Source organism: Salmo salar, chromosome 11, assembly GCF_965601325.2.
Source record: "Salmo salar chromosome 11, fSalSal1, whole genome shotgun sequence".
Taxonomy (NCBI): Eukaryota; Metazoa; Chordata; class Actinopteri; order Salmoniformes; family Salmonidae; genus Salmo; species Salmo salar.
In genome coordinates, this window is record NC_138301.1 from 80,172,012 (window position 1) to 80,196,009 (window position 23,998).

At 43.2% G+C, this 23,998-nt stretch overlaps 1 protein-coding gene across 3 annotated transcripts in view; it reads right to left on the bottom strand.

Annotated features, from left to right (window-relative positions):
- LOC106562918 (zinc finger FYVE domain-containing protein 16) overlaps positions 1-23,998 on the bottom strand; it is a 60,641-nt gene that overhangs the window by 23,796 nt on the left and 12,847 nt on the right. For all 3 annotated transcript variants that reach the window (XM_014128020.3, XM_014128019.3, XM_014128021.3), the window contains exons 2-4: positions 15,776-15,892; positions 11,738-13,869; positions 6,919-7,015 (exon numbers count right to left, since the gene is read on the bottom strand). In XM_014128020.3, the coding sequence (XP_013983495.3) occupies positions 6,919-7,015; positions 11,738-13,869; positions 15,776-15,892 (2,346 nt within the window). The remainder of the gene's footprint in view (positions 1-6,918; positions 7,016-11,737; positions 13,870-15,775; positions 15,893-23,998) is intronic.

Genomic DNA, 23,998 nt, shown 5'->3' on the forward strand with positions numbered 1-23,998 from the left:
ATTGGCTAATTTACAGATCCCCCCCTTAGACTGTGTCTAAAAACTTCACTAGCTGTCAAGTCCTTGCTTCCTCCGTCCTTGGAAGGTCAATTAGATGAAGTCTGAGGGAGGGACCTTGGATCCTCTCCTCCAATGAGAGGTTTGAGGGGAATTGAGGAAACACGGATTTGACAACTAGTGACATTTTCAGACAACCTTATGCCACTCATTAGCCTACACTGTGACCAAGCCACAAACAAGCACAACTACCAGTTAACAAAGTGCTATTCATCAGTCATGTGCTGCTCTAGATAGTCTAAGGCTCTGTCTCAAATGGCACTCCATTCTCTATAGTGCACTACTTTTGACCAGAGCCCATTGGGATGCAGCCTAGAGGACAGCAACAAATGTTCCTTCTAAGCTGAGCGGGTGCGCAGTAGCCCCGAGACTGCCGCGGAAGCTCCCCTAGGACTGTCAGAATAAATATCAGCCCGTGGAGAGAAGCAGGAGATTGAACTTCACTCAGCTTTATACGGTTTTCCCTGTTAGTTAACACTATCAACGTTTCCCTTTACTGTGGCAATTGTGATCAAATCAACGCAATATTGGCCACTTTCAATGCAACATACCCAAACAAAAACAAACTATGCAAGACTTGGTATCCAAAACTAACTACGCAAAGATTTTGTTGTAGGCAGAACAGAGCGGAGTAGGATTCTATTGCATTGACATGCATGACTCAGCCCATACTCTACACAGACCGGTGCAGAATAACCAATCAGAGCTGCAGTAGATCTACACAGAACAAAAATATAAACACAACATGTAAAGGGTTGGTCCCATGTTTCATGAACTGAAATAAATGATCCCAGAAATGTTCCATACACACAAAAGGCTTATTTCTATCAAATTGAGTGTACAAATTTGTTTACATTCCTGTTAGTGAGTATTTCTCCTTTGCTAAAGATAAATCATTCCACCTGACAGGTGTGGCATATCAAGAATCTGATTAAAAGCATGATCATTGAACAGATGCACCTTGAGCCAGGGACAACAAAAGGCCACGCTAAAACACAATGCCACAGATGACTCAAGTTGAGGGAGTGTGCAATTGGCATGCTGACTGCAGGAATGTCCACCAGAGGTGTTGCCAGATATTTTCATGTCAATTTCTCTACCAAGGTAGTTTTAGAGAATTTGGTAGTACGTCCAACCGGGCGCACAACCGCAGACCACGTGTATGGCAACGTGGAGGCGAGCAGTTTACTGAAGTCAACGTTATTAACAGAGTGCCCCATGGTGGCGGCAGAGATATAGTATGGGCAGGCATAAGCTACGGACAACTAGAGAGATTCTGTGATGAGATCCTGAGGCTCATTGTCATGCCATTCATCTGCCGCCATCACCTCATGTCTCAGCATGATAATGCACGGCCCCATGTCGCAAGGATCTGTCCACGATTCCTGGAAGCTGAAAATGACCCAGTTCTTCCATCGCCTGCATACTCAAGACATGTCACCCATTGAGCATGTTTAGGATTCTCTGGATCGACATGTACAACAGCGTGTTCCAGTTCCCGCCAATATCCAGCATCTTCGCAGAGCCATTGAAGAGGAGTGGGACAACATTCCACAGGCCACTGTAAACAACCTGATCAACTCTATGCGAAGGAGCTGTGCAGCGCTGCATGAGGCAAATGGTGGTCACACCAGATACTGACTGGTTTTCTGATCCACACACCCAACTGCTTTAAAAAAAAAAAAAATACTTACAGTATCTGTGACCAACAGCTGCAAATCCATAGATTAGGGCCTAATGAATTTCTTTAAATGTACTGACTTTATTATATAAGCTGTTATTCAGTAAAATCTTTGAAACTGTTGCATGTTACATCTATATTCTTGTTCAGTATATACAGTGCCAGTCAAAAGTTTTAGGACACCTACTCATTCCAGGGTTTTTCTTTATTTTTTCTATTTTCTACATTGTTGAATATTAGGGAAGACATCAAAACTATGAAATAATATATGGAATCATGTAGTAACCACAAAAAGTGTTAAATCAAAATAGATTTTATATTTGAGATTCTTTGAAGTAGCCACCCGTTGCCTTGATGACAGTTTGCACACTCTTGGCATTCTCTGCAAAGCTGTCATCAAGGGCGGCAGTGGTTAGAGTGTTGGACTAGTAACCGAAAGGTTGGTGGATCGAATCCCTGAGCTGACAAGGTAAAAATCAGTCGTTCTGCCCCTGAACAAGGCAGTTAACCCACTGTTCCTAGGCCTTCATTGTAAATAAGAATTTGTTCTTAACTGACCTGCCTAGTTAAATAAAATGGTTAAATAAAATAAAGTCAAAGGGTGGCTACTTTGTAGAATCTAAAATATATTCTGATTTGTTTAACACTTTTCTGGTTACAACATGTACTCCATATATGTTTTGATGTCTTCCCTATTATTCTACGATGTATAAAATAGTAAAAATAAAGAAACACCCTTGAATGAGTAGGTGGCGCCAAACTTTTGACTGGTACTGTATGCAAATAGACCATTGCAATATATGGATCTGTGCCATTTACTTTGATTTGGACTGTGTTTACAGCATGAGCAGTCATGAGTAGATTAGCTTGTTTTGAGATCGAAGCGAAAGCTGCATGCAGCCAAGTGTGCACATTTTGTTTATATCCTTTGCTAGTTATTAGTCCAGTTACAGATCACTTGTAGTCAGCAATAGAGGAGTGATTGCTTCTTACAAAAGCGCAAAATGTGTACATTTCTAGACATCTTTCAAAAGCAAGTCAGGTAAAGACATTTGCCTTAAAATGGGAAGTGTTGTGTTTTGAGACAGGCTTGAATAAATTAAGTAGCTAATAGCCAGAGGGTAGCATAATTTGTCTGATTCTCTGTAAATGGTCTGAGAATAATAATGCATTTTATTTGGTTTCTTGCATCAAACAACAATTTTCAGTCACCTTGTCTGAAGGTGAAGTGGATAAACAGGTTAATGTCAAGCCCTATAGTCGTGGCCAAAAGTTTTGAGAATTACACAAATATTAATTTTCACAAAGGCTGCTGCCTCAGTTTGTATGATGGCAATTTGCATATACTCCAGAATGTTATGAAAAGTGATCAGATGAATTGCAATTAATTGCAAAGTCCCTCTTTGCCATGCAAATTAACTGAATCCCCCAAAACATTTCCACTGCATTTCAGCCCTGCCACAAAAGGACCAGCTGACATCATGTCAGTGATTCTCTCGTTAACACAGGTGTGAGTGTTGACGAGGACAAGGCTGGAGATCACTCTGTCATGCTGATTGAATTTGTATAACAGACTGGAAGCTTCAAAAGGACGGTGGCGCTTGGAATCATTGTTCATCCTCTGTCAACCATGGTTACCTGCAAGGAAACACGTGCCGTCCTCATTGCTTTGCACAAAAAGGGCTTCACAGGCAAGGATATTGCTTCCAGTAAGATTGCACCTAAATCAACCATTTATCGGATCATCAAGAACTTCAAGGAGAGCAGTTCAATTGTTGTGAAGAAGGCTTCAGGGCGCCCAAGAAAGTCCAGCAAGCGCCAGGACCGTCTCCTAAAGTTGATTCAGCTGCGGGATCGGGGCACCACCAATACAGAGCTTGCTCAGGAATGGCAGCAGGCAGGTGTGAGTGCATCTGCACACACAGTGAGGCAAAGACTTTTGGAGGATGGCCTGGTGTCAAGAAGAGCAGCAAAGAAGCCACTTCTCTCCAGGAAAAAACATCAGGGACAGACTGATATTCTGCAAAAGGTACAGGGATTGGACTGCTGAGGACTGGGGTAAAGTCATTTTCTCCGATGAATCCCCTTTCTGATTGTTTGGGGCATCCGGAAAAAAGCTTGTCCGGAGAAGACAAGGTGAGCGCTACCATCAGTCCTGTGTCATGCCAACAGTAAAGCATCCGGAGACCATTCATGTGTTGGGTTGCTTCTCAGCCAAGGGAGTGGGCTCACTCAACATGTTGCCTAAGAACACAGCCATGAATAAAGAATGGTACCAACACATCCTCCGAGAGCAACTTCTCCCAACCATCCAGGAACAGTTTGGTGACGAACAATGCCTTTTCCAGCATGATGGAGCACTTTGCCATAAGGCAAAAGTGATAACTAAGTGGCTCGGGGAACAAAACATTGATATTTTGGGTCCATGGCCAGGAAACTCTCCAGACCTTAATCCCATTGAGAACTTGTGGTAAATCCTCAAGAGGCGAGTGGACAAACAAAAGCCCACAAATTCTGACAAATTCCAAGCATTGATTATGCAAGAATGGGCTGCCATCAGTCAGGATGTGGCCCAGAAGTTAATTGACAGCACGCCAGGGCAGATTGCAGAGGTCTTGAAAAACTGCAAATATTGACTCTTTGCATCAACTTCATGTAATTGTCAATAAAAGCCTTTCACACTTATGAAATGCTTGTAATTATACTTCAGTATTCCATAGTAACAGCTGACAAAAATATCTAAAGACACTGAAGCAGCAAACTTTGTGTAAATGAATGTGTGTGTCATTCTCAAAACCTTTGGCCACGACTGTACATGTTTTTTTCCAAAGGTCTCATGGAATGTAGGCCTATACTGAACACCACACATTGGCTGCTACTGTAGGCTGAACAATAGAACAGCTATGTCCATGTTAAAATGTTATGGGATGCATTTTCTCCTTTGTTTTTGATGGTAGGCCACTCTGGCAGGACTACATTATAATCAAATAGCCACAGTAGCCTATTTGGCCACTTAAAACTAACTTCAAAAGTGGGTACAGCATCTGTGTTCACAGTAAACGCGACCAGGAAGTTGCAAAGAATTTTCACAACATTCAAATTTGCCCTCAGCAGACCTGAAATTTTCTCACTAGGGATTTTTTTTGGAGGGCACATTAATAGCAACTCTTGTAACACCGTCCGTTTTGCTTCTTCTTCAGAATTGTTCTTGAAATGCATATTACTTCAGTTCAGTAAGCACTCCAAGTTGAAATAGTTGAGAGACCTTGTCTGACATTCCTTCTAAGTGACCTTGAAGTTCAAAGAGAACATAAACTAGGATACTTTCCTTGCATCATTCACCATAGAGTTCCATATGCCCCAGGGCTGAGTTAGGCTGAGGCCTACCAACTACCCAACAGCGACAAACATCAGGCTGTGAATACTCTAGTGTGTTCTTGAGACATCAAAGGCTTCTTTCATGTTCTTCTGGGAGGAGCCAGACAATGGTGGTTCACAGCCATACAGAGCAGTCAGCTGAGCTACACACATCTGATGGTGGTCTTGTAGAACAGCAGATAACATACACCCATGTCACAGACGTAAGACTATGATATCTTGGAAGAAAACACTCGTAGAAGTTAGAATCTTAATATCACAAACAGGTTTTTAATTTTCTTGTGCCCCTCATTCACTGCTAGTCAGCCATCGCAGCTGATGGCCCATCGAAACCACACCTAAACTATATCGAAATTAATTTCATACATAACACAACGCCACAGATATCTCAAGTTGAGGGAGTGTGCAATTGGCATGCTGACTTCAGGAATGTCCACCAGAGCTGTTGCCAGAGAATTGAATGTTATTTTCTCTACCGAAAGCCGGCTCGAAAGTTTTAGAGAATTTGACAGTACGTCCAAACGGCCTCAGAATCGCAGACCAAGTGTAACCACGCCAGCCCAGGACCTCCACATCCACCTTCCCCTGCGCGATCGTCTGAGACCAGCCACTTGGTCAGCTGATGAAACTGAGGAGTATTTGTCTGTAATAAAGCCCTTTTGTTGGGAAAAACGAAATTCTGATTGCGTGGGCCTTGCTCCCCAGTGGGTGGGCCAGTCTCCCAAGTGGTTGGGAATATGCCCTCCCAGGCCCACCATTGCTGCGCCCTCGCCCAGTCATGTGAAATCCATAGATTAGTACCTAACGAATATATTTCAAATACTGTAACTTAGTAAAATCTTTTGAATTATTGCATGTTGCGTTTATATTTTTGTTCAGAATAGTTAGCCTAAAGACCAGATTAAATTGACAATAGTCTGATGGGTGACAATATTATAAATTGTACATGAAGAGATGGGTGCAGCTTAGAATTGACACAGAGGCAGGGAAAGAACCATCACTTTTTTAAATCCTCCTATACAGACATTTGATGTCAAGAGGTGAGCTCGATTTCAAAATGTTCTCCAAGAATAACCATGCTTTTCCATGCGCACAATGCCTGAGCACTCGCAGCAGCATTGCTCAGGCCACTAAACAAAGACTAGTAACACAATACAACTTTTTTTTTAAATCATGGTTCCATAATGATTCTTAAGACCTGCCAAAATGAAATTATAATGTATATCTTTGAGATGGATTTAACACTTAAACTGTGGTGGTTTTAGTCGTCTTTTTCCCCCCCACATATAGCTACAGTAACAAACTAATGAACAAGCTATCATGTTCTTCGAAATAGTTTTTTTTGTATTCTAATGTTACGTAAGACCTTCGTAAACACAACTAACTTCTTCTTCCGATAGCATATATGATATTGTATTTATTTGACTGTTAGAATTAATTGTAATTAATAAATTGTTAGAATGACCAGAAGACGTGTCATTGGTATTTGGCTCGAAGGGGAGTACGTAGAGGCCAGGTTTTCTAGTGTCAAGAAGGCGCGATCTTGAAGCGGTCCTTACTCTGTTTTAGAGAGAGAATCCCCTCTTGGCGGGCACACTGGAAACGGGGAAAACCATATATTTGGCTGTGAAAATGGAGCACATCAACTGGTACAGTATTTCCATCAATGAATAATAAGCCTTATTTTGCAATGGGATTTTTTTTTCTCCAGGACAATTTGGCCAGAAATTGTGTTTATCGGAAACCCTGACACACACACACACACACACACACACACACACACACACACACCCAGGTCTTACTTCTGTGTATGGTCTCGAAGCAGATGACACACACCCGGGCCTCCTTGTCCAGGTACTTCAGCTTGCATTTCCTGTTGCAGCACATGGCACAGTACACCTGTGCCACAGGTGAGAGGACAACCGTCAGGCAAGAGACAAAACACTATACTGCAACACAGCACTCTACACCATACGATGACAATCTACAGTGCACTCGGGAAACTATTCAGACCCCTTCCCTTTTTGCACATTTGGTTACGTTACAGCCTTATTCTAAAATACACACACACACACACACACATATATATACATACACAAATATACACACACATACAAATATACACACACACACACAAATCTACACACACACACACAAACATACATATATATATACACACACACACACATATATACCACACACACACACACACAAATATACCACACACACACACACACATATATATATATATACACACACACACACACAAATATACCACACACACACACACACACACATATATATACACACGTGTATATATATATATACACACACACACACACACACACACACACACACACACGTACATATTTACACACACACACACACACACACACACATATACATATTTACACACACACACATATATACACACACACACACATACACATATATATATATATATATACACACACATACATATATATATATATATACACATAAATATATATATATATATACACACATAAATATATATATATATACACACACATAAATACGTATATATCTATATATATATACACACACATAAATACGTATATATATATAAATACATACATACATACACACATAAATATATATATATATATCTATATATATCTATATATATATATATATATATATATATATATATCACACACATAAATATATATATATACACATAAATATATATATATATATATATATACACACATAAATATATATATATATATACACACACATAAATACGTATATATATAAATACATACATACATACACACATAAATATATATATATATATCTATATACACACATAAATATATATATACGTATTTATGTGTGTGTATATATGTGTATATATATATATACGTATTTATGTGTGTGTATATATATATATATATATATATATATATATATATATATATATATATATATATATATATACACACATAAATATATATATATACACACACATAAATACGTATATATATATATATATATATACACATAAATACGTATATATATATATATATATATATATATACACACACACATAAATACGTATATATATATATATACACACACACATAAATACGTATATATATATATACACATATATATATACACATAAATACGTATATATATACACACATATATATACACACACACACACATACAAATATACACACACACACACACACATACACACACACACATACATATACACACACACACACACACACACACATACACACACACACACACACATACATATACATACACACACACACACACACACACACACATATACATATATATACACACATATATACACACATATATACACATACACACATATATACAAATATATACATATATACATATATATTATACATACACATACATATATCACACACACATACATATATGTGTATTTTAGAATAAGGCTGTAACGTAACCAAATGTGCAAAAAGGGATATATAAATATGTACATATATGTACACACACACACACACACACACACATAAGTATTCAGACCCTTTGCTATGAGACTCGAAATTGAACTCGGGTTTCCATTTACCCTCCTTGAAATGTTTCTACAACTTGATTGGAGTCCACCTGTGGTAAATTCAATTGATCGGACATGATTTGGAAAGGCACATACCTGTCTATATAAAAGGTCCCATAGTTGACAGTGCATTTTAGAGCAAAAACCAAGCCATGAGGTCGAATTAATTGTCCGTAGAGCTCCAAGACAGGATTGTGTCGAGGCACAAATCTGGGGAAGGGTACCAAAACATTTCTGCAGCATTGAAGGTCCCCAAGAACACAATGGCCTCCATCATTCTTAAATGGAAGAAGTTTGGAACCACCAAGACTCTTCCTATACCTGACCGTCTGGCCAAACTGAGCAATCGGGAGAGAAGGGCCTTGGTCAGGGAGGTAACCAAGAACCCAATGGTCACTGGCAGAGCTCCAGAGTTCCTCTGTGGAGATGGGAGAACATTCCAGGACAATAATCTCTGCAGCACTCCACCAATCAGGTCTTTATGGTAGTGGTCAGAAGGAAGCCACTCCTCTAGAAAAAGGCACACAGTGGCAGGGACTAGGAGACTAGTCAGGATCAAGGGAAAGATGAACAGAGCAAAGTGCAGAGAGATCCTTGATGAAAATCTGCTACAGAGCGCTCAGAACCTCAGACTTGGAAAGTGAACCTTCGCCCCACAGGACAGCGACCCTAAGCACACATCCAAGACAACGCAGGAGTGGCCTCGGGACAAGTCTCTTAATGTCCTTGAGTGGCCCAGCCAGAGCCCGGAATTTAATCCGATCGAACATCTCTGGAAAGACCTGAAAAATAGCTGTTCAGGAACACTTCTCATCCAACCTGAGAGCTTGAGGATCTGCAGAGAACAAATGGGAGAAACTCCCCAAATACAGGTGTGATAAGCTTGTAGCGTCATACCCAGGAAGACTCGAGACTGTAATCGCCCTCAAAGGTGCTTCAACAAATTACTGAGTAAAGGGTCTTAATACTTACGTAAATGTGATATTTCAGGTTTTTCTTTTTTACTGTTTTTGCTTTGTCATTATGGGGTATTGTGTGTAGATTGATGAGGGTCAAAAACAATTGAATCCATTTTAGATTAAGTCTAACGTAACAAAATGTGGAAAAAGTGAAGGGGTCGGAATACTTTCCGAATGCACTATACATGAAGTTACTCATCCCACGTTAAGTGTCTGACCCATAAAGAAGAGCAGTAAATGACAGGGGAAATTGCGCAGAAATTAATTGTGCAGAAATCAAAGCAGGTTGTAAAGTACATTACACTACTCTTCTGTATCCCGTTGGGCTCCAGTAAGAAGCCTATAGAGTCAAAGCCCCTGGGACTCTTGTGTAATGCTGCTTTAATCACTGGGCTGTTAAGGTCTTAGCTCTGGCTTTAGCCCCGGGCTCATACTTCAGAGAGTTGAAGATCTATTGAGGAGCTGTAACCTGAATTGCTGACTCACAGCCCTTGTTTATATATATATATATATATATATATATATATATATATATATATATACACACACATATACACACACACATATACATATACACTACGTGATCAAGTATGATGTACAGTACCAGTCAAAAGGTTGGACACGTACTCATTCAAGGGTTTTTCTATATTTTTACTATTTTCTACATTGTAGAACAATAGAAGACATCAAAACTATGAAATAACACATATGGAATCCATGTAGTAAACAAAAATCGAAATATATTTTAGATTATTCAAAGTAACCACCCTTTGACTCGATGACAGCTTTGCATACTTTTGGCATTCTTTCAACCAGCTTCACCTAGAATGCTTTTCCAACAGTCTTGAAGGAGTTCCCAAATATGCTCAGCACTTGATGGATGCTTTTCCTTCCCTCTGCTGTCCAACTCATCCCAAACCATCTCAATTGGGTTGAGGTCGGGTGATTGTGGAGGCCAGGTAATCTGATGCAGCACTCCATCGCTCTCCTTCTTGGTCAAATAGCCCAAACACAGCCTGGAGGTGTGTTGGGTCATTGTCCTGTTGAAAAACAAATGATAGTCCCACTAAGCGCAAACCAGATGGGATGGCGTATCGCTGCAGAATGCTGTGGTAGCCATGCTGGTTAAGTGTGTCTTGAATTCTAAATAAATCACTGACAGTGTCACCAGCAAAGCACCCTCACACCTCCTCCGCCATGCTTCACGGTGGGAACCACACACGCGGAAATCATCCGTTCACCAACTCTGCGTCTCACAAAGACACGGCAGTTGGAAAAAGGTTGAGAATGCCAAGAGTGTGCAAAGCTGTCATCAAGGAAAAGGGTGGCTACTTCGAAGAATCTCAAATATAAAAAATATTTGTATTTGTTTAACACTTTTTTGGTTACAACATTATTCCATATGTGTTATTTCATAGTTGATGTCATCGTTATTATTCTACAATTTTGAAAATAGTAAAAATAAAGAAAAACCCTTGAAAGAGCAGGTGTGTCCAAAGTTTTGGCTGGTACTGTGTGTGAGCGGGGGCTCTCTGTTGCTTTATAAACAGGAGATATGAACAGAAGGAGTGTTCTCTACAAGGAGAACGATAGGTCGAAGGTCGAAGTCAAATGAGAGTCAATGGATGAGCTGAAACACAGCTAGGTCACAGCTCCACATTTGAATCCACATTTACATTTGAATCCTCTGATTCAGTAAATACAGAAATGTGCTGCACTGGAAACCGCAGTAAGGCTGCTTTATTGAAGTTCACTGAGTGGGTAACAGTCAGGTAATGTCCCCAAAATATGCAATTATTCGGGCAAGTTATTGCCACTTATGATTCCATATCTTCAGTTTCCATTAATATTCAGGGTCTTTGTGACCGTCACTCATTTAAGTTTAGTTAGAGCGGTTTATTATGTGTTGCAAGGTAAAAGTTATTTATATTTACTTGCACCTAATATAAAAAAGATATATAGTCAAAACACCAAAAATGCTATCAATAGGGCAAAATATGACCCTAGAAATTAGGGTAAAAGAAAGTCCCTTCAAGGACAGATCTAGCTACGTACCTTCCCACAGGCCCGGCAGTGGTGCCTCCTCCTGGTGAATGTGAACTTCTGCCAGCAGTTCATACAGTTGGGAGCCTTCGAATCTGGCACCCAGGGGGGCTGCTTGCACCCCAGCCCATTCTCATCCTCCACCTCCCTCCCCTCTGAGGACCCAGACCCCTCCTCAGCAGGCTCGCCAGGGTAGGGTGGTGGCTCCGACAGCTCGTTGTACCCCACACTGGTCTCGTAGGGCTCTGTTGGGGAGTACCCTGGGCAGGGCACACCCAGTTTAGAAGGGTCCTGAGCAAGATTGGGGCTGGGAGGAGAGGGGCTCTGGTCCACCTCCTCCCCAGCGCCGGTGCTGTCTGTGGGGCTACTGGGCCCCTGGTCCTCCCCTACTGCTGGAGGTGCCCTGGTTGCTTGGCAGTGCAGCTGTTTGGGTCGGGCCCCTCCAAAGTAGGGTGGTGGGAGGTTACTGGGACTACTGGGGTCCTGGGAGGGCATGGAGGGGGCTAGGCTCACACTCCCCTCTGCAGACGCGGACAAGGTCCTGTCGCTATCCGGGTAGGCCAACCCCTCCCCTCGGCTCCGGCTGTAGCTCTGCAGCTCCTCCTCCACCAGCCGCTCCTCCAGGTCCCCATTGAGCTCGGAGAAGCCCTCGTCCTGGAGGTTCTCCCCGGGCCTCTCGCAGTGAGGGACTCCCTGGTCCTCCTCACCCTGAGCCTCCCCACGGAGGAAAGCATCCAGCTCCTCATCCGTCACCAGCAGCCCAGCCTGGTCACTCTCCGGCAGGTACTCAAAGCCAAACTCAGGTGGGTCCACCGGGCTTAGGCTGGGCTCTGAGGGAGGGGACGCAGGTCGCTCTGGAGACATGGGGGCCGGCTGGACCTCCACTTGAGAGAAGCTGACCTGGGAGACGGGGGGAGCTGAGGTGCTGACAGCCAGGTGGAAAGGCATAGTTGTCATCTCTGGGCTCTCTGTATTAGGGGACTGGACAGAGAGGTCCTCAGGGGCAGAATCATGGCTGGTACAGTCCTCCACAGTCCCAGGGTTCTCTGGGAGACTGACTTCCTCCTGCTCCTCAGAGGCAGACAGGGACTCTGCCTCTAAGGTCTCAGTTGGGACAGCCTCAGCCACATCTGACCCTCCTCCCATGGCCTCCTCAGGGTTCTTGGAGGCCACCAGGGCCCTGCACATGGACACGGCCATGGGCAGGCAGGACAGGGCGGAGGGGCTCTCAGACACACAGCCACTGCAGTCCTCAGAGTTAGGTTCCTGTCCAGTGCAGCTCCCAGAACTCTCTGCTTCAGCCAGTTCAGAGTGCTCCAAAGAACCCTCGCCCTCATCCCTAACATCTGTGGCGATATCACACGTGAGAGTGTCCTCTGTCTTGGTGTCCATGGCAACAGGCAGGACTACAGGCTGGTCCTGGTGGTCAGGTGAGTTCTCCAGTTGACAGTTGATAAGTGCCACCTCTATGCCTGCCTCCTCTCCCTCCGTCTCTCCAGACTCAGAGTTTCTCAGCGAGGGGGGATTCGTGGGCTCACAGGCTTTCTCCACAGCAGCGGGCAAAATCACATCGAGCAGACTGAGAGAGGCAGCATAACCACCAGAGTCCAGCCCCAGCAGCACCTCCCCTTCCCCGCCAAGAGCCTTCCCCCCCTCAGTACTCCCATGTCCGGGACCCAGACCCAGGCCTGCTGAGGCTTCCCTAGGCAAAGCCACCACGGGGCTGGTGAAGTCTACCAGCAACTCCTCCTCCAGCCGGCTCTCTGCCACATCCAGCTTACTGAAGGCGTTGTGGCTGTTGGCCCGGAGGAGGTGGGCTGAGCCTGTGTCACTGACCAGATCACACACAGGCTTCAGGGCCCGGTCTGGGCAGGGCGGTGCAGAGCTCTTAGCTGACCCCCGGCCGTCTACAGAGGAGAGCAGGTCCACCCCAGTGAGGGGCCGGGCCTTGGTCTCGCGCTCCACAGGACTGGGGCTAGGATGGTCGGGGGAGCTGGAAGCAGAGCCGTAGTGCAGGGAGTTGAGGTCAGGGAGAGAGTGTGGAACTGGAACTTTGGAGGGTTCCGGAAGGAAACCCTGGGCGCCCAGAGAGTGGCCGGGATATGAGGGAGGCGACAGGGAGACTGATCTGCACTCATGCTCATCTTGTGGGGAAGGGAAAAGTATCCGTTAATCATTTCTGTTGTTAATATCTCAGCAGAACAAGTGAGCAACAAGTTGTAAACTAAATTACACCTCAAGTTTAATTGTTTTATATATATATATATATATATATATATATATATATATATATATATATATATATATATATATATATATATATATATATATATATATATATATATATATATATATATACACTGCTCAGAACACTTAAACAACACAATGTAACTCCAAGTCAATCACACTTCTGTGAAATCAAACTGTCCACTTAGGAAGCAACACTGATTGACAATAAATTTCACATGCTGTTGTGCAAATGGAATAGACAACAGGTGGAAATTATAGGGAATAAGCAAGACACCCCCAATAAAGGAGTGGTTCAGCAGGTGGTGACCACAGACCACTTCTCAGTTCCTATGCTTCCTGGCTGATGTTTTGGTCACTTTTGAATGCTGGCGGTGCTTTCACTCTAGTGGTAGCATGAAACGGAGTCTACAACCCACACAAGTGGCTCAGGTAGTGCAGCTCATCCAGGATGGCACATCAATGCGAGCTGTGGCAAGAAGGCTTGCTGTGTCTGTCAGCGTAGTGTCCAGAGCATGGAGGCGCTACCAGGAGACAGGCCAGTACATCAGGAGACATGGAGGAGGCCGTAGGAGGGCAACAACCCAGCAGCAGGACCGCTACCTCCGCCTTTGTGCAAGGAGGAGCAGGAGAAGCACTGCCAGAGCCCTGCAAAATGACCTCCAGCAGGCCACAAATGTGCATGTGTCTGCTAAAATGGTCAGAAACAGACTCCATGAGGGTGGTATGAGGGCCCGACGTCCACAGGTGGGGGTTGTGCTTACAGCCCAACACCGTGCAGGACGTTTGGCATTTGCCAGAGAACACCAAGATTGGCAAATTCGCCACTGGCGCCCGGTGCTCTTCACAGATGAAAGCAGGTTCACACTGAGCACGTGACAGACATGACAGAGTCTGGAGACGCCGTGGAGAACGTTCTGCTGCCTGCAACATCCTCCAGCATGACCGGTTTGGCGGTGGGTCAGTCATGGTGGGGTGGCATTTCTTTGGGGGGGCCGCACAGCCCTCCATGTGCTCGCCAGAGGTAGCCTGACTGCCATTAGGTACCGAGATGAGATCCTCAGACCCCTTGTGAGACCATATGCTGGTGCGGTTGGCCCTGGGTTCCTCCTAATGCAAGACAATGCTAGACCTCATGTGGCTGGAGTGTGTCAGCAGTTCCTGCAAGAGGAAGGCATTGATGCTATGGACTGGCCCGCCCGTTCCCCAGACCTGAATCCAATTGAGCACATCTGGGACATCATGTCTCACTCCATCCACCAACGCCAGGTTGCACCACAGACTGTCCAGGAGTTGGTGGATGCTTTAGTCCAGGTCTGGGAGGAGACCCCTCAGGAGACCATCCGCCACCTCATCAGGAGCATGCCCAGGCGTTGTAGGGAGGTCATACAGGCACGTGGAGGCCACACACTACTGAGCCTCATTTTGACTGGATGGAGGTCTGCATTTGGATCAGCCTGTAGTGTGGTTTTCCACTTTAATTTTCAGTGTGACTCCAAATCCAGACCTCCATGGTTGATAAATTGGATTTCCATTGATTATTTTTGTGTGATTTTATTGTCAGCACATTCAACTATGTAAAGAAAAAAGTATTTAATAAGATTATTTCTTTCATTCAGATCTAGGATGTGTTGTTTAAGTGTTCCCTTTATTTTTTTGAGCAGTGTATATATATATATATATATATATAATTACATTTTTTTCACTTAACACTACACCCCTCCGACCTTCCCTCAACATACAGAAATGAAAAACATGCTACCCGAATAAAAAATTTTCAGACAGTAGTAACAAGTGTCTAACCTGTATTGAGCTCAAAATCATCCAGCAGCTTGTCCAGGTCACACACAGCAGCCTTAAAGAAGCTGTCCATGCTGGGCTGTCCGTGTGGGAGACCGGCTCCACTCACACCTTCACCTCCTGGAGAAGAGAAACAAGAGGAAGTATTATCATCTGTTATCTTTATCCATTGGTCTTATGTGGACAGGATGAATGCATTTTGCTCGACATTTCAGTTTCCACATCAGTGGTAAAATGCTGTAGTTCTTGGCTATGAAGCTACGCTTTCATCCAGTCCCCAATCCCCAGACAAGTTGAATAATGAATAACATCAATTGTTGACCAAACAGTCAGCACAGCACCTCAAACTTCAAGCATAACTTCTCCAGCTATGCGTGATTTTGTACTTCAGACTCTGACCCCTGCTCTTAATGTCTGTGGGGAAATCTAATCAAAAGATCTACAAGAGAGAATTTCTCCAGTTTCAGTGTAATGACTTTATTATGACACGTCAACTGGCATCACAATTTATATTGGGAGACTCCACTTGTCTGACCTGAACTCACCTTGCATTGGTTAAAGACTACACAACAGGCCCAGCTAGGTAGCTAGCTTGCCAGGAGCCAGTATTAGCAGGGGCTAATAACACCAAATACATCTGGTCATCTAGCTATGGGCCTAGCTTATGCCGGTCGTGACAAAGTTTACTCGTTAGGCTAAAGATTTAAGGTTAGGGGAAGTGTTAGCTAACATGCGAGAGTAGTAGCTAACTAACTAAAACGCTAAAGTTGTCGGTGAAGAGATTCGAACTTGCAAGACGTTCCTGTTATACTCACCCGGACCAACCACTACCTTTAACCAGCTGTCTTATGTAACCATACCAAACGTAACATATCATATTCATTTTAGTGTCCTGGATTTACATTTACCACCAGGTTGATGTATGATCAGCTAGCTTACTATTAGCTAGCATCCATGGTGCCTAATATTTCCTAATCAAGGCAATGGTAAGTCTATTACTAGTTAGCTAGCAGTAGGTTATAACCAGAAGTGGAATGGCTAACATTAGCTATGTATTCGTTCAATTAGGATTAAAGGGTAAATCTCAAACCCAATTTCCTTCAAATTAACAAAAAGATGCATTCAGGTGAGAAGTTGTGGGTGGGGAGAATTCCTCACCAACACTTTCTCACGAAAGCATACTTACCAGAAATCCACTGGCACACTCTGATAATACAATTATGTGCATCTCAAACATATGTTACACTTCTGAACAGTTAGTTCACAGTGGTAAAGCGCCGAGTTCCTGACATCTATTGCCACTTGAGGTGTAAAATCAAATCCCCCAAGTAGCGCCAAAATAATCTTTGAAATGTGGACTCACATTTATTGAGGTATTGCGTTGGGAAGAAAAGTGTAATCTTCCCTTTGAAAATTATGATTAGGGGCTCGTTTCAATTCAACCCGCATTGCAGTATTTACTTAGTAGCCCTTTTGATCTATTGACAGGAGTGGGCAGTGGTGAAAATGGTGAGGGCCAGGAATGACATACAGTTGTGAAAAAATAAAGCAGGCCATCGAGGAGAACGACAACACCTTTGCCAATGTGGCAACCATCAGCCTAACAACAAATCGCCAGCCTTTCGAAGAGCCACCAGGTATCTATAAAACACATTTACCTGGTGCCTTGAGAGAAACAACGACCGGGTGAAACAACTGCGGGCAGGGTATGTTCAGGTGTAGCACTATATACTGTATTACTGTTACTACTTGATGCACATGCTACTTCACAATATCATATTGGAACTAGACTGTAAAAATAACTAACCAAAATATATATTTTTTATATGGTGCTTGATGATGCTGTGAGAAATCACAAGCATATCTTTGTTGATGAAGCAGGCCAAAACTAAGCGCTGTGGGCGGAACCTCATCGGCTAATGGGCGACCGTCCAAATGCCTGGACAAGGTGGGGGAAACATCTCCACGTGTGCAGCTATTTCAGAAGATGATGTGGTAGGACATAGACCATTACTTGGATCCTACAACGCTGCACACCTCATTGTGTTTCTCAATTAAATTGAGCAGGCCTGTCAAGGTGAAGGGGGTCACCTATGTCATTGTGTGGGACAATGTCAGGTTCCACCATGCAGAGGTGGTTCAGGCATGGTTTCGGGCCCATCCCCGATTTGTGACCCTATACCTGCCCCCATACTCTAAAGGATTTTTTTTTTTTTTCCCAGCATGGAGGTGGAAGGTGTACTATGGCCAGCCACATAAGCTTGCCAGGCTCCTTCTGGCCATGGATGAGGTATGCGATGACATCAATGCAGACTAATGTCAAGCTTGGATTCGCCATGCCAAAATGTTTTTCCAGCGGTGCATTAACAATGAGGACATTCACTGTGATGTGGATGAGAATTTATGGCCAAATGCTCAAGACAGGCTTGATGCAAATTAATGCGTGCTAAACGTTATGTTTTATTTTCCTTCATTTAATTTTACATTTCTTTGCAATTATATCTGAAAAATAAAATGTTATTTGCATGAATGATTAGAAGATGTCTTCATTGATCACCCCTTCGATTACACATTGGCTAGATATTATGGAAATGAAAGGTTCTGTCAATTTTGTTGAGTAATATAAGAGTATTGCCTAACGTGAAAACTGAGTAGTTACTGTAATTTACAGTACTGTTGTGGCATATTACTTTCAGAGCTTCTAAAGGGTGATTTGAAACACGTATCTTGCAATGTTTGCTATTGGATTAACTGGTAGTTAAAATGACTAAATTGAAAAGGTAGCATTATGTTGTGTTTTGGTGATTAAACCAATGTTCTCATTACGTTTCACAATAAACTTATATTTTGAGTCGATGGTTGTGTGGTAAGAGATGTTTACAATCCAAATGAATACACAATGACAGGTTTTGAATGAAAGACTGACTGCGTTACAAGTGTGACCTGTTTGGAGTTTTGTACCAAGAGTTGTGAAAATGTACCACATAATTGTGAAAACCTACAACTACTACCAGAGCGACCCCTCTCACAGGTATGTTTTCACTTTTTAGAATTAGAAGTGTGTGGAAACATATTAAATATTCTAAATAAAAGGATTTGGGAAAAAATATAGAGTTACCAGTCAAATGTTTAGCAAACCTACTCATTCAAGGGTTTCTTTATTTTACTATTTTCTACATTGTAAAATAATAGTGAAGACATCAAAACTATGAAATAACACATATGTAATAATGTTGTAACCAATTAAAAGTGTTAAATATATTTTATATTTGAGATTCTTCAAAATAGCCACCCTTTTCCTTGACAGCTTTCCACACTCTTGACATTCCATCAATCAGCTTCACCTGGAATGCTTTTCCAACAGTCTTGAAGGACTTCCCACATACGCTAAGCACTTGTTGGCTGCTTTTCCTTAATTCTGCAGACCAACTCATCCCAAACCATCTCAGTTGGGCTGAGGTCGGGTGACTGTGGAGGCCAGGTTATCTGATGCAGCAGTCCATCACTCTCCTTCTTGGTCAAATAGCCCTTACACAGCCTGGAGGTGTGTTTTGGGTCATTGACCTGTTGAAAAACAAAATGATAGTCCCACTAAGCGCAAACCAGATGGGATGGCATATCGCTGCAGAATGCTGTGGTAGCCATGCTGGTTAAGTGTGCCTTGAATTCTAAATAAATCACAGACAGTGTCACCAGCAAAGCACCATCTCACCTCCTCCTCCATGCTTCACGGTGGGAACCACACATCCGTTCACCTACTCTGCGTCTCACAAAGACACAGCGGTTGGAACCAAAAATCTCAAATTTGGACTCATCAGACCAAAGAACTGATTTTCACCGGTCTAATGTCCATTGCTCATGTTTCTTGGCCCAAGTGAGTTTCTTCTTCTTATTGGTGTCCTTTAGTAGTGGTTTCTTTGCAGCAATCGACCATGAAGGCCTGATTCACGCAGTCTCCTCTGAACAGTTGATGTTGAGATGTGTCTGTTACTTGAACTCTGAAGCATTTATTTGGGCTGCAATTTCTGAAGCTGGTAACTCTAATGAACGTATCCTGTGCAGCAGAGGTAACTCTGGGTCGTCCTTTCCTGTGGCGGTCCTCCTGAGAGTCAGTTTCATCATAGCACTTGATGATTTTTGTGAGTGCACTTGAAGAAACGTTCAAAGTTCTTGACATTTTCCGGATTGACTGACCTTCATGTCTTAAAGTAATGATGGACTGTCGTTTCTTATTGATTGTTTGAGCTGTTCTTGCCATAATAGGGAATATGAAATAAATTCCACAAATTAACTTTTAACAAGCACACCTGTTATATGAAATGCATTCCAGGTGACTACCTCATGAGAGAATGCCAAGAGTGTGCAAAGCTATCATCAAGGCAAAGGGTGGCTACTTTGAAGAATCTCAAATATATTTTGATTTGTTTACAACATTATTACATAAGTGTTATTTCATAGTTTTGATGTCTTCACAATTATTCTACAAAAATAATGAAAAACCCTGGAATGAGTAGGTGTGTCTAAACTTTTGAAGGGTGCTGTAGATCTGCCACATGTGGGATTAGAACTCACAACCATTGAGCTACAAGACAACTGTTTCCGCAGACTTTGCAACAATCATAGCAGCTGGGAAATAATACAACAAGTTGACATGACCACCAAAGTCATCTATTTCTTGTTACGATGATATAGCTAGCTATAATCCTTTTTCCTTCACGTAAAAGCACAAAACTTTGAATGTGCCCAATTCCATGTTCAAAACACCTGGAAACTCGGAAATCTCCGACTTCAAGACAACTGTGCACTCTTGAAAAAAGAAAACTAGCTCCGACTGGGAAAAATAGTTTTGAAATATCATCCAACTCAGAATTCCAAGTTGGGAACCCGGGCCTCTTTCTAAAGCTCCGACTTTCCAACCTGAAGATCACGGTTGTCATGATTTGACCTTGTCGCCCCCTCCCACCGGAGGGGATGGCTGCCGTTTTACGGGCTCCTCACCAACTCTGCTATTTTGTTAGTTTTTTCATATTGTTTGTAACTTATTTTGTACATAAGGTTGCTGCTACTGTCTATTATGACCGAAAAGAGCTTCTGTACATCAGAACAGCGATTATTCACCTCGAACTGGACAAATATTTGTTCTTGAACGAGTCCAACGCGAAGGATATACTGCTTTCTCGAGAACAACCCAAAATCCACGACATTTGCTTGAAGAAAAGACAGAGATAAAAGGGGTCGGAGGTCAGGCTGCCTACTGAGAATTTGTAAGTGAGTGAGTAAACTTCCACTACCATCCATTCTATTGGCCAACGTGCAATCCATGGAGGATAAAATGGATGATCTACGATTAAGACTGTCCTACCAACGGGACATTAAAAACAAATATATTATGTTTCGAAGAGTCATGGCTGAACGACGACATGGATAATATAGAGCTGGCTGGGTTTACTGTGCATCGGCAGGACAGAGAAGCTACGTCCGTTAAGACGAGGAGCAGGGGTATGTGCCTATTTGTCAATAACTGCTTGCACACAATGTCTAATATTAAAGAAATCTTGAGGTATTGCTCGCTTGAGGTAGAGTACCTCATGATAAGCTGTAGATCACACTATCTACCAAGAGAGTTCTCATCTAGATTATTCGTAGCCATCTATTTAACACCACAAACCAATGCTGGCACTAAGACCCCACTCAACGAGCTGTAAGCAAACAAGAATATGCTCATCCAGAAGTGGCGATCCTAGTGGCCGGGGACTTTAATGCAGGCAAACAAATCTGTTTTACCTCATTTCTATAAGCATGCCACATGTGCAACCAGAGGAGAGAAAAAACAAAAAATAAAAATATTTAAAAAACTCTAGACCACCTTTACTCCACATACTGAGACGCATACAAAGCTCTCCCTCGCACCCCATTTGGAAAATCGGATCATAATTCTATCCTCCTAATTCCTGCGGACAAGTAAAAACTAAAGCAGGAAGTACCAGTGACTCGCTCAATACGGAAGTGGTCAGATGATGCGGATGCTACAGGACTTTTGCTAGCACAGACTGGAATATGTTCAGGGATTCATCCAATGGCATTGAGGAGTATATCACCTAAAATCACCAGCTTCATCAACAAGTGCATCGACGACGTCGTCCCCACAGTGACCGTACGTACATTTCACAACCAGAAGCCATGGATTACAGCCAACATCCGCATCGAGCTAAAGGCTAGAACTGCCGCTTTCAAGGAGCAGGACACTAATCCGGACGCTTATAAGAAATCCCGCTATGCCCTCAGACAAACCATCAAACAGGCAAAGCATCCATACAGGATTAAGATTGAATCCTACTACACCGGCTCTGATGCTCGTCGGATGTGGCAGGACTTGCAAACTATCACAGACGACAAAGGGAAACCCAGCTGCGAGCTGCCCAATGAAGCGAGCCTACCAGACGAGCTAAATGCATGCATGCATGAGAGCAACAAGCTGTTCCGGGGCGACTGTGTGATCACACTCTCCGTAGCGATGTGAGCGGACTTCTCCCTGACCAAGTCTGTAATACCTACATGTTTCAAGCAGACCACCATAGTCCCTGTGCCCAAGGAAGCCAAAGTAACCTGCCTACATGATTACCGCCCCGTACCACTCATGTGGTAGCCATGAAGTGCTTTGAAAGGCTGGTCATGGCGCGCATCAACATCATTATCCCAGAAACCCTAGACCCACTACAATTCGCATACCGCCCCAACAGATCCACAGACGACGCAATCTCAATCGCACTCCCTACTGCCCTTTCCCACCTGGACAAAAGGACCACCTATGTGAGAATGCTGTTCATTGACTACAGCTCAGCGTTCAACACCATAGTGCCCACAAAGCTCATCACTAGGCTAAGGACCCTGGGTCTAAACACCTCCCTCTGCAACTGGATCCTGGACTTACTGACGGGTCGCCCCCAGGTGGTAAGGGTAGGCAACAACACATCTGCCACGCTGATCCTCAACACAGGGGCTCCTCAGGGGTGCGTGCTCATTCCCCTCCTGTATTCACTGTTCACCCACGACTGCGTCGCCAAACACGACTCCAACACCATCATTAAGTTTGCTGACAACACAACAATTGTAGGCCTGATTACCGAAAACGTCGAGACAGCCTATAGGGAGGTCAGAGACCTGGCAGTGTGGTGCCAGAACAACAACAACCTCTCTCTCAATGTGAGCAAGACAAAGGAGATGATCGTGGACTACAGGAAAAGGCGGGCCGAACAGGCCACCATAAACAGCGAACCAGGGCTGTAGTGGAGCGAGTTGAGAGCTTCAAGTTCCTTGGTGTGCACATCACCAATTAACTATCATGGTCCAAACAGAACAAGAAAGTTGTGAAAAGGGCACAACAAAACATTTTCCCCCTCAGGAGACTGAAAAGATTTGGCATGGGTCCCCAGATCCTCAAAAAGTTCTACAGCTGCACCAGAGAGCATCCTGACCGTTTGCATCACCGCCTGGTATGGCAACTGCTCGGCATCTGACCGTAAGGCACTACAGAGAGTAGTGCGAACGACTCAGTACATCACTGGGGCCAAGCTTCCTGCCATCCAGGACTTATATACTCGGCGGTGTCAGAGGAAGGCCCAAAAATATGTCAAAGACTCCAGTCACCCAAGTCATAGACTGTTCTCTATGCTACCGCACGGCATGCGGACCAAAAGGCTCCTTAACAGCTTCTACCCCCAAGTCATAAGACTGCTGAACAAATAATGAAATGGCCAACTGGACTATTTAAATTGACACCACCATCCCCCCATTTTTTTTTCACTGCAGCCATGCGCTGTCTAAGATCTATGCATAGTCACTTCACACATACCTACACGTACAAATTACCTTGACTAACCTGTACCACCGAACATTGACTCGGTACCAGTACCCCATGTATATAGCCTCGTTATTGTTATTTTATTGTGTTTCTTGTTATAATGTTTTACTTTATTTTCTAAATATTTTCTTAACTCTATTTCTTGAACTGCATTGTTGGTTAATGGTTTGTAATTAAGCATTTCGTGGTAAGGTCTACCTACACCTGTTGTATTCGGCGCATGTGACAAATAAAATCTGATTTGAAGCATTGGTAACGTTAGTAGAGGTCGACCGATTAATCGGAATGGCCGATTTCAGGTTTTCATAACAAATCGGTAATCGGTATTTTTGGACACCAAATTGCCGATTTAAAAAAAAAAATTT